Source organism: Lissotriton helveticus, chromosome 5_1 (genome assembly GCF_964261635.1).
Source record: "Lissotriton helveticus chromosome 5_1, aLisHel1.1, whole genome shotgun sequence".
In the NCBI taxonomy this organism is placed as follows: Eukaryota; Metazoa; Chordata; class Amphibia; order Caudata; family Salamandridae; genus Lissotriton; species Lissotriton helveticus.
The window spans coordinates 1,972,219,992-1,972,240,211 of record NC_136065.1 but is presented as its reverse complement, the minus strand read 5'-3'; the positions used below and the strand labels follow the sequence as shown (position 1 = coordinate 1,972,240,211).

The window sequence follows — 20,220 nt, the reverse complement described above, 5'->3', positions numbered from 1 at the left end:
AAAACTTGAACCTGAGCACAAGCGGCCAGAGCGGAGAACAGCTAACTCACCTCGGACAGAAGGACCTTTACGATCAGGAAGGCACAGGACACTAGTGTGGTGATCTGAGAAAAGAGCAAAGGAAACAGTGAGTGGTGCACAGTTCACCAACCGGGTATACTCCCAAGGCCCATCCACCTCAATACCCCCTTGGAACAAGCATTTACAATGCAACGGTCTCGCCTTTGCAAAAGTTAGAGCTATTGGCATTGTACATGACATTTTTATTTATGTGTTGGTTTTGAAAACCGATAGAAATGGCATTGCCATTTACAATGCCAATAGCTTAATCTCTCGCCAATGCGAGACCTATTGCATTTACACACACACAAAAAGCGCTCCGACACCCAGCCTTTGGGTGGCTCGTGGCACTACTCATCCCAACGCAGGGCGTCAACGCTTTGCACCTACACATTCTACATGGACGATAAATCGGGTGTGTGTACAACAAAATAAAAAAGGAGTTGCATACGACAGTGGGGGTTACAAGGTGTAGGACCCCTTCCCGGTGGTCACGTGCCTTCTGCCCCCCTCACCCCTTGGTGAGCCCCCACCTTTTTTTAGGACGTGCGCTCTGGGGTTAAGAGGACAAATGGCGCCTTTTCCCCACTCCTCGTTTAGTTAACAAACCAGTGCATTCTTGGACATGTAGTCTTATCTCAATGCTCCTGACACGTTAAGCGATGGTTTGTAAGTGGAAAGCTCTGGCGGTCACTATGGAGGGGCGGGAATTCCATGTAGAGCGGACTGACGCCTGTGATCCTGGCCAAGCCAGAGGATCTGTGCGGTTTAAAGACTCTGCAGGCAGAGCCCGCCTGCCCGCAGCCTCCCGGGTCGGTCTCATCTGAGACGGCTGCAATCAGAAACCCAGCTGTCTCAGGCCTGGGCTAGAACACCCCCAGTTTGCTCGCCCCCGTAGCATCACTGCTGCTGCCGCCTTGAGCTTGCTTTGTGCCACTCCTGGTTTCAGTCTAGAGCGCAAAGGATGCTAGAACTTGTAGTTCTAAACCTTCTTCCCACTATAAAGTGCGCATGGGCGGGGCATAGACAGCAAGGGTCTCATGCATCAGGGGCATGCCTCCAAAGAAACAACCGCCTTGAGGGGGCCCAGCATGAAGGATTACACGTGTAAACGGGGCCCGGCCCCGTACCCTGTTATTGGGGTGGTGAGGGGAGTTCCTGTGTTTACGGGATGTAGAGTCTGGTGATGGAAGGGCTCTGAATACTCCGCGAGGAGCTGTGGAGGGGAGGATAGCGTGGACACAAGGAGTCTGTGTGGAGAGGGGGCAGGGGTCCCGGGGCAAAGGCGAGGCTGGGCTTCACACCCAGCACGGGCTGAGAGGCCTCTAGGAGCTGGGTCTGTGACACCACCGCATCCCCCCCTGGCCCCAGTGCTGTGGCCATGCACAAGGCGCTTACTTACCTGAAGTCACTCCCGCACGATAGAAGAATCTGGCACCGCCCACACCTTGAAAACCCGGCACACCTCCTGGGCCGAGCCGAGCCAGAGGGCTCAAGGGGCATGAGCTCAGGGCCTAAGGGGGCAGGGTAGAGTCAGTGCGGGGGGCAGGAGTGTCTGCCCCAACATTACAAACAAGGGAGGGCCGGGGCAGAGTCAGTGCGGGGGGCAAGGAAAAGAAAGGAGGCAGGGTCTGAGGATGAAAGGCAGCAGAGAAGGGAGATCAGGGCACCGATTGAGAGGAAGGAGGAAAGAATGAGAGCAAAGGAGCAAACGAGAAGGAAGCCACACATGAGACGGACGCCGGAGAGGAGGGAATGGGAAGCAAAGTGTGGGAAAAGGGGAGTTGAGCAGCGGGAGGGGGCAGAAGTAGAGCGGAGTAAAGACTCGGAGGGCTGGAAGAGCGGACGGAAAGGGAGTGGAACGGGGCAAATACGGCTGCTCTGGGAAGACTGCGCACCTTGCACGGGTGGACACTCAGCCGTTACATTCTTCGCACCCAGTGGTTCCATTCTGCTGGTTATAGAGCAACTGCAAACAGACTTTGTCCAATCCTATCCCATCGTTCAATGAGGCAGTGAGGATGTGTTCAAGCATCTCATGGTGGTTTCAGTGGAAGCGATGAGAGAAAGGGGCATCAGGTCAATTAAATTAGGATCTATGTAGTTCCTGAAGCCACCGTTGTGGCCCCGCCTGCCACCAAAGGATAGAAATAAACAAGCGTTCGCGTAAACTTTTCTCTTTTAGCCCCGTAATTTTCAGACTGGGCTCCCTGACTTTCTGCGGACTTAAAAGCTATCTTTTTATGGGGCCATCTGGACCCATAAAGAAGATAAGAAAGCTTTTACCAAAAACAAGTCAAAGAACCCAGTCTGATAAGAACGAGGCTAAAAGAGAAAGAAGAACGTCACTACGACCTCTTCTCCAATGGCTGGCCATGGTTTAGGACGCCAGCCAATGGAGGAGGGGCGGGGGTTAACTTCGCTAGTAGAAAATACCCTACATCATTAAATCTCGCCAGCACGACTGCGCAGTCTTTCGCAGGCCGAGACCTAAAAACCAATGAAGTGACCTGCCTGCGATTCACCTAATCCCATACGGGTTCTAGCGGACTCCTGCCACAGCTCTGTGCAGCATCCACCTCCCTTCAAAGCACCAGAATCCCTCCACCATCAAGTCCTGTCGGCGGCCATCCCACCACAGGTTACACAGAGTAGGGTATCTATAGCACTAGATAAACGAGATGCTTTCTGAGCGCTCATTTAGCAAAGTAGACATTTTTATCTGCAAACCAAGATCTGCCAGCATGAGTAAGGAATTTAAATATCAAAGTTTAGTTTATATTTTGAAAAATGTGATAAAAAAACACTGCCAATAGGTAAAAGTACTAATAGACAAAGTGCTGTTTTAATTACATCACAGTTTGTTGATTTTTGGAGCAAATGCAACATGTGTATAGTGACGAGTGCAGAAAGGCTCAATATCTGAAGCAGCTTTAAGGGTATTTGCTCACTTCCAATTATAGAGATGTTGGTATTTACCGATAGAAAAAGTGGCGAGATATTCGGTGTATAAAAATGGGAAGAAAGAACGGTCTGTTTCATTTCCAACAATTCATGGACAGCATGCATTTCTCATTGACCTGCTGGGGGTTGCCAATCCGAAATGGGACAATGAGAAAATGCAGAAATGATTTGCCGAATGAAGCATTGGGTTTATTTAATGCCACCCAAGAAACAAACACCTTAATTGCCCTTCACCTTTAAAGAGCAGCTCTGCTTTCAAGCACCTGTATCACCCACTTTAAGCCTGCACTGGTTGCATATTGCAGTCTCAAAGCTTTGGCTACTGCAGTTACCCACTTCGGCCAACTTCTACCTTCCACTTCAAAATGGAATGACCCATCTCTCCAAACCACCAGTTGTCACACTGCCTTCCAAAGACTAACAACCTCTCCTGTTCCAAGCATCGCTGTCCTTGCCTCCTTCCAAACGGCAAGGCTCACCTTCCTCAGAGTAACATCCGCTGCTGCTCCTCTAAACATTGTCTCACGCCTTTCTCTCCACGCACTTCCGGACCATTACCTCACTTCTGAGATTCTTAATGGCCCTCCAGACCTGGCTGGTTGAATACGCCTTCAAGCTCCTGGATACATTATCGGATGATTAGCCACGCTTTATAAATCTGATTGACTGGAGCTCTAATTTGATTGGAGCTCTAATTTGATTGGAGCTCTAATTTGATTGGAGCTCTAATTTGATTGGGAGTGTGGCCCTACCTCATTCCAAGTCCCTGCCGCCCGCATTGGCTGCTGCTAAACCATGTAGCTACAAACACAACTAGTGCCTTCCCTAGACTCACTAGTCCCATGACCGCTACTCAATCCAGGCGTCACCGCGTGAACAAACAGGCATGACTATCACAGTGTGTACCTCCATAAGGGGAAAAAGTTACAGTACTACTTACCGCTATCACCCACCAGTGTTGAAGACGAAATACAGCGTACCCCAGCAACAATCCAGAGAATCGAAAAAAGGCAAGAATCTAGGGAAGATAAACAAGGTGTGTGGATTAGAGGAGAAGAGGAGTTTGTGCAATGCAGATTAGATGGAGCATTTTAACTCAAAGGCAGTGTGGTGCAGATTTAAATTCGTGTCCCAGATCCAACAGAGGCCCATAATTACACTTGCATTTTCTGGTTTGCCAAGAACGGATTTCATTTTGTGTTATCTTTTACTTTAACAGTCTGGCCTTTTTGCTCACTACATGGCTTAGTGATCAATTTAGCCCAAACATTCCTGCACAGTCCTGAAGGCTGGGCTCCAGTTCTCTGTTTTGCCAAATTTCCTTCTTTTATTGACAGGGGTGAATGGAAAATTTTCTCCAAGAAAGAACATTCACTGGAGTCATAATGAATGTGTCTCAGCCTGTAGGCTGTGGTGGATGTCCGCTAATGTGGAGTTCCATGTAGTCAAAGATGACTGGATCTCACCGACAGCTGTGGGGTACTCAAGGCATCCCACGCTGTCAGTGGAGGTCTTCTCTAGGGTAAAGTAGTGCAGTCAAGGATTAAAGGTCTCATGCTACCAATGGTTGGGAGGGCGCACAGGATCTTCTTGAATGAGGAATCTCGCAGTCCAATGCAACAGCATCTCACCCTGTACTCAGTGGTGTCCTCACTGCTGTCAAAAATAAGGTGCCCTTGACTATCGTCTGTAGGGTCTTCTGTGAAGCCTTTTTTAGAAGGGGTAAATTCAATGTAGTAAAGGTTTCTGAAGAAAATATCCTGATTGAAGCCAGACCATCTTCTCTACCGCTCTTCATAGGCCAAGGACACTTCTGAACGAATGTCTAAATGGTGCATTCTCTAACTGAATAAAGGGGACATTAACGCACACCTGGAACGATCCGCAGGTCAGATTAGTTTACTTCCTTTATTTAGCACAACCAGCTTTAAGGCACCGGACGAGTCAAACTTGAATGCAAGATGGCCACCGGGTGGGAGCTCCTGATCAGAGCTCCGAGTGCATGGGGTTCCAATTCTGGATTTAATCCCCGTTAGCACCCGCATCTTCGAGGATTCAACAAAGAGTAACTGGAGCAAGTAACTGGATGCAAAAGCTAGTTATATTACCTGGTCTGGGGACGGCTACTGCCCGGGCGCTGGACATCACACGAGCTGCCTCGAGATCGGCTGCTGAGAGGACGGCTGCTGCTCTGGCGCTGGACGTTGGAGGCGCTGGAGCTGATCTCTGGAGGTGCTGGAGTCAGAGATCGCCCTGAGGTCGAAGGAAGGCGCCCGTTCTGCACCGGACCACTCTGAAGAGCTGCGCACCGCTGGACACCGTAGGAGCTGCCTACATCAGGGATCTCTCTTGGATCTGTGAGCCCTGTGCTGCCTGCGGGAGGGTGCCTGCTAACACCGGAGCGGCTCCACAGGATTCACGGCGGCACCGGGGGCCGAGAGCCCCCCCCCCCATCCCCCCACCGCCCGATCCACGGCAGTGACGCGGTCAGGTACACGGGTGGCTGCCATCAGAGGAGCAGAGCCGCCGGCCCCGCAGCAGGCAGCAGAGAGTCACGGCGTCATTGGAGTGCCGAGAGAGGCTGAGTGCTGGGGGCGATCTGAGGAGTGGGGTGCCACCGTCCGAGGAGCTAGCGGAGAGGAGCCCTGTGGCTGGTGGGATCAGTGGGACGGAGGTCGGCTGGAGCCTGCCCTTGCCACGCCGGGAGCCGGAGCCATCTGCAAACATCGGCTTCGACGCTCACTCTGGATGACGGGTGCATTCTGAGTCTGCAGGCGAGGGGTCTTTAGCGGAGCCTGAGTGAGCACCGTCGCACACGCCAGACTGACTGGGTGATGGTAGACCCGGTGTCTGTCTCACAACGGGAGTGATCTCCCTGCCCTGCCTGGCAAACTGTTCGCCTGGCTGTTCGTCCCATGCCTGCGGCCACCAGGACACCAGAGGAAGCTGACACCAGAGGAAGCGGACGCCTTGCTGTAGGGTGGATGGTCGTTCCCCCCTCCCCCCCCCCTTTGTATTCAACACCCAGCTGCATTAGGAACAGACCGACTGGTCTGCAAACGCTAGCGAAGATCGTCTTTGCCGAAGTGACAGCGACAGCTAAAAAAGGTATTTGCTTTGCCCCACGCGTTTTATTGGAAATGTGCACATTCTGCCCCACTCGTTTTGTTTTACAAAACCTCTGTTGTTCAAAATGGCGGGGGTCATAACTGAGCACCTAATCCCCTCCTGTACCGCCTGAGCCCACGAGGCCCCTCAGCAGCCCCTCTTAAGATAATAAAAAACTGAGATAAGACTCCCCTTGGTATGCAAGTTCCTGCGCCGGCCGAATAGACTCTGAAACTACTCTTCCCTGCTCGGATATCAGTAACAACCAAAAGAGGACTAATCCTCTCTTCCTTGCTCCAAGCAAGGACAACAAAAAAGGACTAGCGTCTCCAGACCTATCTGGCGGCCATTTTAGACTGACCTCTCTCTCTACTCAGCGGCCATCATGGACTAGTCATTGCCTTTACTGCAGTTTCTATTTTATTTTATTTTATTATTACTGGCTTCCTACATTGTATGCATTGCTATCACATTACTATCGTATATTCTAGTGTTATATCTGTTATTGCTGCAGTTTGTATGCACATTTATGGGATGCAGTAACTCATTAGTAGTTTAGCCCTATTTTAGCCTGTATTTTATTTTATATGCGGCAAGCTGCACATATCTCACCTCTATCCCCATCATTCACTGTCCGCTACCGCATTTATTTATTTGTTGGTTTTTCGATGTAAGCTACATCACGTTATTGCACTGATTATTACTACCTCATTCAACTCGCTCTGTCATGTAAGCTGCACACAGCCACTTTCTACGCCTAGACTACACTGCTGTTACCTCGTACATTCTAATATGTAACTTGGCTTCCACCTAATCGGTCCTACCTCTCATAGTTGGTTTCACGGTGTAAGCAGACTGCTACCTCGTATATAGGATACATGTGGTAAGATGCACCTACGGACTGTCTGTTCGGGGATCACACCGACTTCTACTCCTTATATCTTTGATCACTCACTAGTGTCGTCCTTGGCCCTGTAACTAGCGGCTGACAGTTTGTACTATCGTCCTGCTTCCTACACCTAACACCACAGCCTCTCCAAAATGGAGCTCAACGGCAAGTACACTTTTAGAATTAACTACCCCGCCACTCCTCTCTCCAAAAATGCCACTAAACGTTTTAAACACAACTTCTTGAGGTCGCACCCTGAAACACCCTTTGCCGACACTTACTTCTCATCGGGCAATGGAGCTCTGAATACTGATATCATCTTCCACACCTCACGCAGAGCCCAATGGAGAAAAACTTTCCTATCCCTACTCACAGTCTCCACCACCAGGAAAACAACTCATGGCTTAATTCTCACCATCACACCTTCCCACCTCTTCCCTGGCAGGTCTACCATTACTATCTACAATAACGGGATTGTCCTAATCCAATCCACGGACAAGAACCTGGATTTACTAGACAACCTGTTCCCCAAGTTCAAAGAGCACCTCTCCAAGCTGCGGACCCCTACACAGAACTCCGCCAGCACTAGCACCCCTGACGTCGCAGCCACCACCTACTACACTTCTACCCCCAGCGCCCCAGTAAATGGCCCACCTGTTGTTAACGCTCCCCACTCCCCAAGGACAGTCACAAATATATCCAGTGCATATACTAGCAGCCCCTCTAACATGACCCTTCTTATCCCCACCCACACCCCCTCCATCCCTCTCCCCCCGGACAGAACATCCCCCACCCACAACACACCACCATCTGAACAAGCCACCGCCCAAAGTTTATCCACCCCCCACTCCCATCCCCCCTATGACAGACACCTCTCCCTCCCCATCTCCCTCTCCACCCCCACCCACGAGTCTCACACCTGACACTACAACTCCCACCCACAACACGCCTACATCTGCACACACCATCACCCGGAGTTTATCCCCCCCCCCCCCCATCCCCCCCACGGCAGACACCTCTCCCTTCCCTGCTCCCTCCCCACTCCCACTCACAACTCTATCTCCCTCCCAACAAAAGATACAGAACATACCTCCCCCCTTACCTTAGCATCCCCCTCTCTCCCACCTCCTACTCTCAGCCCTCACTACCCTCCTGTCTCCCCCACTGTCTTCAGCCTTCACTCACTCTTCTACTCACCAGCACCGTCTCCCACTGAAGTCACTACCTATGCCTCCCAACCACACCCTGCCACACCTCCAATACCCTCACCCCTCGCCCACAAACACGTCCACACCTTGAATACCATCCCACTCACTAGCACCGCGGAACCCCTCAACAACGCTAGTATACCCCCCCCCCCCATACCCTGCCTGCTCTCCAGCTCACTACTCCACCACTCACCAACGGCTCTCTCCACCAACACCTTCCCCAATGACCCTCCTGACCTGACTTTATCCACCCTCCAACAAGTCAAAGAGGAAATCCTACAAATCAAAAAAGACGTCCACGCAATCAAAGACCTTCTCTCCTCACAGCCCAGTCTACCTCCCACCACCCAACTACCCTACAAACGACGCACCCTCCCTACATACCCTCGCCCCCGACACCAGCAATGGCCTACTATCCTGTTCGCAATAATTCCCACCGCCCCCGTCGTGTTCTCAACCCCTTGTCGGACCGCGACCTATGCTCTCTCCTACGCTCTTATGGCCCAGGTCCGGTAAAAGACTTTTCCAACTCACACATCCCCATACCCACAATTCTTACTAACCCTCTGAGGCTCCCAACACTCAGAGGCTCCGTCCCTAACAACCTCAGAAAAGTTCCCCTTACACTAGAAAGCCCGACCACCCCTCTCTCTCCCGAACTCAAATGCATCCTACTAAACTGCAGATCGGCCCAGAGACATTCCTCCGACATCGCGGATCTCGTCTCAGATAGGGAGCTGGACCTAGCCATTCTAACGGAAACGTGGCTCACTGAAGCCTCTACCCCGATTATGGACATACTAGTCCCCCCCAACTATCACATCATTAGGCTGGACAGGTCTCCTGGCAAGACGGGCGGGGGAATTGCATGCATCTTTAGGAGCAACCTTTCCGTTACTCAAGTCACCTCCCCCTCCCTTTCCTCCTGTGAACTCCTCTGCCTCGACATCACCAGTGAGGGCAAACAAGTCTGTGCTTTACATCTCATCTATCACCCGCCTGGTGACAATCTCATATTCACCCAACAATTCATGGACCTGATCACTTCCAATGCCGGTCGGCAGACCACTCAAGTATACCTGGGTGACTTCAATCTCCACTGGAACGATCAGAAAGACACCGTGGTGAATAGTGTCAAAACTTTCCTCAATGCGCTTGACCTCACCCAACTATGCGATAAACCAACACACGACAAAGGCGCGATACTCGACCTCATCATTGCCAAAGAGAACGCTATTCAACTGGAGGCGATTCTACCCTGCGATTGGTCAGATCACCACATTATCACCTTGTTTATCAACGAAAAAGTTAAACCTAACCCTACGCAACCAATCAAATCCAAAACATGGAAAAGGGATTTGAAGAATCTTAACCCCTCCACACTACCTCCCCACATCGGCAACCTCCTCCTTCCCCCTTCAGGTGCCTCAGATGTTCAATCACTGACTGACCACTACCTTGACTCTATGAATACAATAGTCAATGAAGTCGCCCCTCTGCAACTGAAGAGTCTCCACCAAAATTTCTAACCCCTGGCTCAATGACGAAAGGCGTAATATGCGAATGGCAGAGCGCACCTGGAGATCGGACCCTTCAGCACTGCATCTCAAAAAGCTTAAGAGAAATACCTACTTTAGGAAAATAAAGCGCACAAAGTCGGACTTCTGCAGCCGCCAGTTGGACCAAGCGAAGAACAGGCCAAGAAAGCTGTTCGAGCTAATCAAGACCCAAACAAAGGCACAACCCACGCAATAAAACAGCACAACAAATGACACCCCACACTGTGAAGCCTTCTCTGCTTTCTTTAAACTAAAGACTGACAACATAAGAAATGACCTCATCATGGATGTAAGTCGATACCCCAACCACACCAGAAAGGCAGACACCCAACCTAAAAACAAGGCATCCTGGCAGTACTTCGATACCTATTCGGAAGAAGTAATACACAAACTGCTCTGCACCTTGAAGCCCTCTAATCACCTCACAGACCCTCTACCTGCTAATGCTGTAAAAGACTTTATCCCCCTGCTCCTCCCTCTCTGGACCAAGATCAACAGCTCTTTACAACAAGGCCACATTCCAGACTCCCTTAAGGTGGGGCAAGTCACGCCTATACTCAAGAAACCTACAGTTGATCCGTCTGACCTAAACAACTATCGGCCCATCACCAATATCCCCACACTGGCCAAACTGCTGGAGAAATGTGTCCAACTACAACTAACAAAACACATTGATCAATTTGACCTCCTCAACCCTCATCAATCAGGCTTCAGAGCGAAACATAGCACTGAAACAGCTATGACACACATAATTGATGACGCCCTCCAAATTCTGGATCGCAATGAGTCCTGCCTCCTCATCCTTCTTGACCTCTCGTCTGCATTTGACGCGGTCAAACATGAGAATTTGCTGGAGCTGCTAAGTACTAGAATGGGGCTATCGGGAACTGTTCTCAAGTGGTTTTCGTCCTTCCTTCACAACCGGTCTCAGAGGTTCAAGATCGACAATGTGCTATCTACACCTGTGCCTGTAGATCTAGGTGTTCCACAAGGATCCACCCTCTCCCCTACACTGTTCAACCTCATTATGGAACCACTCGCCACCTTGCTTCAAGCATCCAATGTACAATTCCATATGTACGCCGATGACACACAACTCTATCTAAAGTTACAATCCCCGGAAGATATCAAACATCTGAATTCCACGCTTATTAACACCCAATCTTGGCTGGCCGATAATCACCTCAAACTAAATGCTCTGAAAACTGAGTTCCTACTCATCTCACCCCCGGCGAAAATCTCCACCACCCAAACCTGGCTCAACAACCTAACAGCACTCAATGTCCAACCTACCATCGTGGACTCGGCGAAATCCCTAGGCATCACTCGACGCCAAGCTCAACATGCAGCAGCACGTCAGCAAAGCCACAAAAGCAGCTAATTTCCAAATTAACACGCTGAGGAAAATTAAACCCTTCCTCCTGGCCAAAGACTTCCAAACTGCTGTACAAGCTTTAGTCATCCCTCGAATAGACTATGGAATTGTGGCCCTCAGCGGTCTCCCGCTATCAACAACAGCACCCTTAAGAGCCTCCCTGAACGCTGCCGCGAGACTCATTACTGGCTCTAGAAAGCATTCGCACATATCCCCAGACCTAAAGTCTCTAAAATGGCTGCCTTTCGAAGCCAGAATACAGCTAAAAATTGCAGTTATGACACACGCGGCCGTGCACCACAAGGCACCTAACTACCTCGCTCAAAAGCTGTCTATATCAGGAGGTTCGAGATCCAATAGGAGCACAAAAAATCTTCTCCTGAAACCTCGTAGATTCCGGAAAGTGAAAACTTACAAGCGCTCCTTCTCAGGGATGGCTCCCCGGATATGGAATGCGCTCCCTCCTGAAACCAGGCTGATCTCCTCCACTGCACTCTTCAAGAAAGAGGTGAAAACCATCCTTCTGGCCAAGATCTCCTGATCGTTATAGATGCTGGTACAGAGACTCTGCATTGCTTTGTATCACTGCTCACCCTATCCCCTGGCACTATACTCTACTTGTTGGGGGCACTACTACGCTACTCTTACTACCGACCAAGATATGATACACGCTGGTTTACTGATCCACCTGTACACCTCTGTAGTGTGATCAATGACCTGTGCTGTTCCTATATTACTCCCTTACCTGATTGTATATGGATTGGTTTTATGTAGGTTTTTATTATCCATGTTATTACCATGTTATTGACTATTATACTGTCTCCCATTATCTCTGTTGACTCCTACTGCCCCTTCCCTGTCTTTGTGAAGCGCTCTGATATCTGTAAGGATCCTGTTCGCGCTATATAAAACTTTGAATAAAATAAATAAAATAAACCAAACAAATGCAAAGAAAAATATAAAAAATGTAAACACAAAGTTGTGAAACATGCACACTTTTTTTTAACGAAAGGTTAGTTAAAAATAACGAAAAAGACATAAAACCGAAAACCTAAACACTTCGAGGGCATGGGTTGCAGTAGTCTGGTTTCTATTTCTCCTACAACCCTAAACAGGAAGTGAGGGGACTTGAGGAAAACCATGGGGAAAGGTCAGAAAACTGATGGCTGAACAAAAGTGAGGCAGGAAAATGAAGTAGAAATTCAGTATTAATAACGGAGCAATACAGAGGGGTGAACGAGTGAGAGGGAGTATTCTGCTTCTAAACTCAGTATAAAAACAGGAACACAGTGAAACAAATTGTATGTAGTGAACACGTAGAAAATATATCGGAATATACATTGTTTTAATAATGGGTTCTGCATGTTGCAATCTTTTATACCGCTTTTGGGAAATAAACCTGTAGATTTTGATTGCTGTTGCATATTACTAGACTTAAGGAAGGAGGAAGCAAACACTGGCAAAGCCGATGGGACAGGTATTGTCGCCAGTCCGTTTGCTTTGGCAATGCTACTGTTGTATTGTCATGTTTAAATAAACTTTATTGGGAAAACTGCTGGGCTTCCAATAAAAAAAAATTGGCTAAAAGCAAAATCATGTTTTGATCTCAGAGGACACAGTGCAATAGCAGTCCTTGGCACTTAATTGACTGAATGTTCGTGTGGACGTGCTCCTTGTGAATCTGCGAAAGGGTAGCATGCTGGCGCTTAATGGCTGATGTGGCCAGCCAGACACATTGCCCAATGATGTATATTGTGGAGTCATGCACATATTCCACCCACTACAAAAGGCCAAAGGATGAAGAGGGCTGGCTGAAGGCCCCATAATTGAGTTTATTATCTGTATAATGGTAGTAAAATGAAAAGGTCTTGGCTAAACTCAGACCTTAAAACAGGTGTCACTTACAAATATATCGAAGAACGAGGTTGAAAACGTATACTCCAAGATCTCATTCCTCAGATGCTCCTTGATCCCACCTCTGGTCTGTGGATGTGAAACAACAAAAAAAAGGAGTCAGAAGGGCTGTGGAAATCAGAGGTGAAACTGTATGAAGACTAAAAGATTAAGCTTACCCTGGGAAACGTAAGCACAGTCAACATGTGCTTCAAGGCACCGACACCTGTGTATCGTACATGAAACCCCTTTGAGAGAGACCTATGATACTCACTGGCATTCGTAAACACAAAGATAATCAACCTATATATTGGATGTCACTTAACAAAACCCTTTTAAAGCCCCAATTAAAAGCACAGTTCTCTTATTGGTTTTAATTACATTAGATGCAAGTAGGACCATTTAAAAGATGCATAATTCTTTTAAAAGGTTTTCCATCGAAAGCTAAATGGGAAAGAATACTAAGCCCATCCTAAAGAACCAAATGTACACTAATGTGTTTATCAAGGGAGCAGGTCCCAGTAGTGTTGACTGGGTGCCATGGTTGAATATTTGCTATCGCTATTGTGGCCGATTAAGAGTTATCGAAAGAGGTCACCTCGCCATCTACAGGAAAACCATGATATTTAGAAGTATGGGACCTAACACGGCTAATCCAAATGGCCATCCGTCACAAAGGTCACTCATAATGTGGCCTGAGATATAATGCTGGATATCAAATTGTGGGGAGCGATTCAGTGGAGGTAGTCAGGGACCAGAATTAGAATCAAAGAGTTAACAAAAGTTTTACCCCCTACACCATAAATCACACTCTTATTTTGATAGCAGAAGTCCCATTTATGGACTACTAATCTTATTGCTTTTTTTTAATCTCTTTATGGATAGCTTTTTTCGGTTACGTTTGTTTGCAGTCTATACACAAAAACGTGCTGACATTTCAGGTCTCAATTCTTTGCACACAAATATATACACCACACAATATTTACAAGTGGCAAATCAGTACAAATGTATACATATATTCAAATGTTCAAATCACAAACAAAAACATGTTCCAAATATGGACCCTATATCAATTCTTCTGGTTAAAGTCCTACTTTATTGCCAGTACTACACTGTTTATTACTTGGCAAATCCTAGTATTTGGTCCTGTTGGAGTGAAGAGTCTATTCCTTATAGGGTCAATATTTGGAACAATAGGTTTGTGATTTGAACATTTGACTATATGTATAAATTTGTACTTATTGGTCACTTGTAAATACAGTGTGGTATATATATATTTGTGTGCAAAGAATTGAGACATGAAATGTCAGCAAGTTTGTGTATAGACTGCAATCATACCTAACCGAAAAAAGCTGTATATAAAGAAAGATAAAAAAACGCAATAAGATTAGTAGTCAATAAATGGGACTTCTGCTATCAAAACAAGTGTATGATTTATGGTACGGTAAAACTTTTGTTAAAACTCTGAGATATAATGCAACACTCAGCACAGCCTCAGGAGCTCCACAACCTCTCTGTAAAGATCTCCCTTCTTATATTCTTCCCCTGTTGGGAACATAGCTGCTCATCTACCTTCACACGAGGGATAGGAGGGTTCACATCCTCCCAGCTAGCACCTGCTGCGCTCCTTCCTTTTCCATAAGGTTGTAGGCAATAAGATAGTGAAGCATGGATGGGCATGCAAGTGGTTTGAGGGACAATCTCTGCTATGTCCCATGCTGCTCCAATAAACGGATAGGGAGGCCTGCTGATACGGTTTGCCATGTCTGAGGCAGCCCATTTCTTCTGGCACGCCAAGTCCTACCAGTGCCATCTCTCAAACCTACACCACTCCACACTGGAGATCGAAAGGGTCTGGGCATTTTGGATAACGGGGGCTCCTTTACATCTCCTAACAGACTTTCAGATGCTAAACCTCTCAGAGTCTGAAGCTCCCAAGGAAACTGCCAGCCGGTGCCCAGGCCCCTCCACCCTGGGTTAGTCTCTTACATGCTTATGCAGTATCACAGCTCCAACTGTAGTTCTGAATACAATGGAACTGAGAACAGCCCAACACACTCACCAGGGGCGCATACTCAGTTATGGCGGAGATGTCACCCCACTAAAAAAATATAATGATAATAAAACCAGTTTATCATTTTATTTTTCTTACTGAGTCAATTGCCAGCCTTCGGGATGGGGCAGAACCATCCTGACCTAGTGCACAACTCTCCTCCCTGCAGCTGAGAGGCTAAGTGCGCATGCTGGTTTGGCCAGCTTTCTTAGGACGGCCAAACCGAGATGCGCACAGGCTCCCTGTGCCCAACTGAGCGTCAAGTCATCCCGATCGGGCCAATATTGGCGTTGCTCTCATGCTTGTAAAACCAGCATGAGAGCTGCGCTGTGATTCGCCCATAGGAGCCTGTGCAGTGTGCCCAGCGTCTGGGGCGGAGCACCGAGGCGGCAGCAGCAGGTAAGTTTTTAAATATTATTTCCCCTATCAACCCCCCACTGCCCTCCCCCAGCATTTGCTTTGGACAACGACTTTGCTGTTAAAGCAGCCGCCACCGACTCACTGCAGCTGCACACACATTCATCACTGCTGACCTGTCTGATCACATACTCACTACTTCTGGATCACAAACAATCAACTACCAACATGGACTGTCAAGCTATGGACCAAGCACACACTGCAGACACTGGCCTTTGTTGAGCTTGAGACAGCGATGTCCTTTCTACTATCAGGACACATGATTGTGGCCCCACAGCATGCCAGCAGCTGTGTTCTTCTACAGCTGCACAGAAAAGTATGCCTGATTAGCAGAGAAGTGTGTCTGGGGTAGGGTTTCTACATACCATCGACCACACCAATAGATTTGGATATAAAACATTCAGAGATAACCAGTATAGATACAAACACACATTTGAGCACACAGAATTAAAGAGTCAGCTGCAATTAGATCAACAACCCGTCCTTTGATATAATCTTCAGGTTTCCAATTTCCACGCTTTGAGAAAAGTCTTAGACCTTGCGGCCAACACGTGTTTCGTCGAGATGGCATATCGCCCACGCCTTCATCAGGGCTTAATATACACAACTAACGCTACCAATATAAGGATGGTGTATCATTTGAGGAGACCATATCAGGAGTACTCTCCGGTGCTATGGGTATATGAAATATAGCATTGTGCACATGAAGAATCCCATCTTACATTGGTAGCATTAAAGTCAATTGTTTATATTAAGCCCTGATGAAGTCAGCTGAAAGTTCAAATATTTGGCTCAAAGGGTGAATACTAGAAACAAGAAGATTATATTAAAGGACGGATTGTTAATATAATTGCAGTGGACTAGGACTGTGTGCTCATTGGCGTTTTTTCAATGTATTGAGTTTGTACGGTTCACTAAGGTGGTTTGGTGGCCACCTTTCCATTTAGAGCAGTGTCGTAGCGCTAAGATCGAACCACATTATTTTCTGGCATTTTAAGTGTGCGCCACTAGTTCTACCAATCCATGGAACAATTTGTTAGCAGTATCAGTACAAAGATCAACAAAGGACACACATTCACATACACAAACATCCATATATTCACACAAACATGCAGACTAACATAGCAACTCAGTCAAACAGCAACACGGATAAGAATTCAAACCAATGTATTGGCACCCATGTATACAGCTTGGAACAAATGCAAGTAAGTGCAGAATTCCACACAACGCAGATACAACGTAGACAAAAATAAACCAGGTTATGGAACGCTAGAGAGAAAAAAAACTTGTGGTAGGGGCAAGTCTACTGCACAGCAGTGTGTCACTTCACAACTGTGTAGCTCAGAGCTCCACAATTTTTTTAGAACGACTATCACTTTTTAGAACAAACTTTTGCGACCCACCTAGCTTTAATGGATATAAGTCAGATGTTCTTTTAATGTAACTAAAGCATTGTGTGCCAGTGCACTCATTTACAGGCAGCACATATTCTATTGAAAGTCCATTAAATTTGCAGAGACACAGTTTACTATTAAAACTATATTGAACAGAAATGTTAATGTGTGGAAATCGGGTTTCAGTGAATATTTATCATTTGTGCACCACCCAGTGAAGTCTCTTAATTTGCTTTGATCGTATTAAAATCACTGCTACCATTGCACTTTATAATAACATGAGCTTCCATTTTTACTTTGTTCACTGCTGACTGTGTACAGTTAATTTACAGGTATTTACGTTTTGTTACAAAATATAGCATCCTACTGCCTTTCCGGTCACTCTATACTCCAGCAAGACTGTCCAATAATTCAGTATACTTTTCTTTCTCTGACTGCAAAGTGAGCGGACTTTATAAACACCAAGTCCCATGTTAAACCAGCATTGGCAAAGCCAACAGGTTTCGCCTATGCGAGATCGATTGGCTTTGTCAAAAAAAAAAAAAATGTTGCACAGCAGTGCGAGCTGCTATACTAGAGAGATTAAAATAAACACAAAAAGCGATAGGACGAGGCAAGCCCGCATTGTAGCGCTTTTTTTCTCACTAAGCTATGCATGCACAATGTTAAATTGTAATTTTTCCTATTCTAAACATGCAATTTATTTTCTTGAACAAAGGTCCATTGCAGCTACAAGCGTGTCAACGTTTAGCTAGCTGGAACACCGAGCATAGAGAGGCTGTGGCGTTGGGGCCAGGGCTGCTGACTTTAGAGCTGGGGAAACTAGGTTGGAGTTTCGGTGCCAGCTCAACATCCCGCAATTCAGGGCAAATTACTTAATCTCGATGTGCCTGTTAAAATGAATATGTCCTTGTGTGATGCAACCAGTAACCAGCGCACATGTAAAGCGCTTCAAGTCGACTTTGCACTATATAAAACAAGAAGTGACTAACGAAAAGGTGAGAAAGGGGCATACTATGACTGGAGTGAGGTGGTGGGAGGGACTGGTCAGCATGAGCGGCAAGGGACATGCAACAAGAGTAGTGAGGTGGTGGAAGGGATGGGCAAGCAACAAACCACCTGGAAGCTGAAAAGTAAAAAAATATATAGGTTTGTTACAAGTGCGCAACCAATGGTAGGACACAGGCCGCCGGAAGCAGTAATAGGTTCAAGTACCATAGCAAGGTCGAAGACGTGAAGCCAAGCAGGAAGCTGGAGGCAAGAAGGGACGTTGACCAACAGTCAGAAAGTAAACAAGAGGGTGACGTGGGACCCAACTAATGGTAAGTAATGGGCGGGCTCCAAGCCCCATTTAAGATTTTTTTTTACAAAAGATTTTGCAAGAACAGCACAACCTAAAAGCATAAGCAGCAATTTGTCAAAAGATACAGCCTGACATTTGACCACTGCTTTTGTATTTAACTTGTCACACTTGCCGCACTTCAGAGTTTAAAGGCATCTTAATTTATAGCTTGGACTTATAAGACTCACCAGAAATCACTAGTGGCTGTGACCTACAGTTTGGGAAACACTGGGTTAAATAGTTTAAACTACACATACATACAAACACACATACATATACCATGAAGGTGAAGAGCCCAAACAATGGGAGACTGCATGGACTTTACAGAAAGAGTCAGTAAGGTATCTTTCTATAGTGGTACAGTAAAATATGGATGTACCCCCGTCTACAGAATATCCTGCTACCGTAGTCAGCCTCATGGGCCATTTGTACATACCATCTTAGGAAGCACAACAAGCACCTTGGAATCCGTAGGCACCTGGGGTAATGTATTTCAAAGGAAAAACGGTCCCTAGGATAACCGTGACATTCAATATTATCAGAATGATATAAGCAATGTTTTAATAAAGACCAAACAATGTACCCAACAGTGAGGTGAGAAAACCTGCCCGGTGCTCAGGCAAGAGTGATACAGCAGATTTCGCAGTATGTATATATCCCAAGTTTCAAATTAGCTTCATGTAAACGGTCTGTATAATTTGTCATTGGCGTTTCGATCCATTATGACCGTGTGATGATGGCTATGCAGTGCTTACCAGTCTCCTCATTTGATACAATGCCACACTAATGTCATTAGCCTTTTCTTGTTACCCACAGGGAGTTTGGGGCGGGACTTTCATTTCCCTAATTTTCGCTACATCTTAAGACAGGATTTTCCTCCTTTCTAGCTACTTCATAATTAATAGCCAGAGCACAGCTAAAACTGGGCACAATCATCTGCAGCCCATACCGACATTAATTACTCTCAGACCACCCAACCTTCTATCTACCTGCTCTCCTCGACTGATGCACCTGCATCACCCCCAGAGAACTGTTCTCCTTCTCGATAAGTCATGAGGTTGGAGGCGGGTGGGGGGCGGGGGGGTAGGAGGAAGAAGGGGGTGTTGCTATAACATTTTTTGTCTCAATGCTGATCCAACAATTGTAGTACATCTAAACGCCGTAGCAAATACAGACAGGTTTACATGAAAACTTGCAAAATAGGGCTCTACATCTACAATGCATAATGTGATAGTGTAATTTACATGCGCCACTCTTGCCTGTGCACATTTTCTCATCTCTCCGATTTACCACCTCAATGTCGTCCCTGTGCATACATTGTATGGTCTTTATTATTAAAACATTTGGTTATATCATATTATTATCATCAAACATCACTGTTATTATATGGACCACTGTTCTTAACGTCTCATGGCCTGAATCAACAAGGGAAGATAAAATGTCGAATAAAGGGGTGGGGGGCACAGGAAAATATTGCTGCAAATTAAAGCAGGAACGAGAAGGCACGGTGAACAGGAGGATGGAATATGGGGAGGAAAGGGAGAAACACAGAGGAAGGGATGAAGGGGAGAGCGCTAGAAAAGAAGGGCTAGAGGGAACATGATTGTAGAAAGGAGCAATGCAGAGGCATGGGGACTGGATGGATAGAAAGAGGGTGAGAGGCACGGTGAAAGAGGAAGAGAGTGCGGTAGAAAGCGAGAGGGGACTCGAGCGGTAGGTGGAGAGCGATAGATGCAAGGGAAACAGCGTAAGGGGGGAGTGGGGAACAGCGATAGAAAGGGAGAAGAGTGAGACAGCGGGTAGGGAGGGAGAAGAAGAAACTAATGGGCAGGAGCGCGAGAGGCATGGATAGGCAGAGGGGCAGGGGAAGCGAGCAGAGGCTGGCAGGTGAGTGGAAAGACAGGGTGGTAAGCCATGTGTGTGTGTGTGTGTGTGTGTGTGTGTGTGTGGCGGGGGGT

At 47.1% G+C, this 20,220-nt stretch overlaps 1 protein-coding gene across 3 annotated transcripts in view; it reads right to left on the bottom strand.

The window, feature by feature from the left end:
* STARD3 (StAR related lipid transfer domain containing 3) overlaps window positions 1-20,220 on the bottom strand; it is a 180,292-nt gene that overhangs the window by 81,930 nt on the left and 78,142 nt on the right. For all 3 annotated transcript variants that reach the window (XM_078645652.1, XM_078645654.1, XM_078645653.1), the window contains exons 3-5: window positions 13,069-13,146; window positions 3,965-4,042; window positions 51-104 (exon numbers count right to left, since the gene is read on the bottom strand). In XM_078645652.1, coding sequence (XP_078501778.1) covers window positions 51-104; window positions 3,965-4,042; window positions 13,069-13,146 — 210 coding nt within the window. The remainder of the gene's footprint in view (window positions 1-50; window positions 105-3,964; window positions 4,043-13,068; window positions 13,147-20,220) is intronic.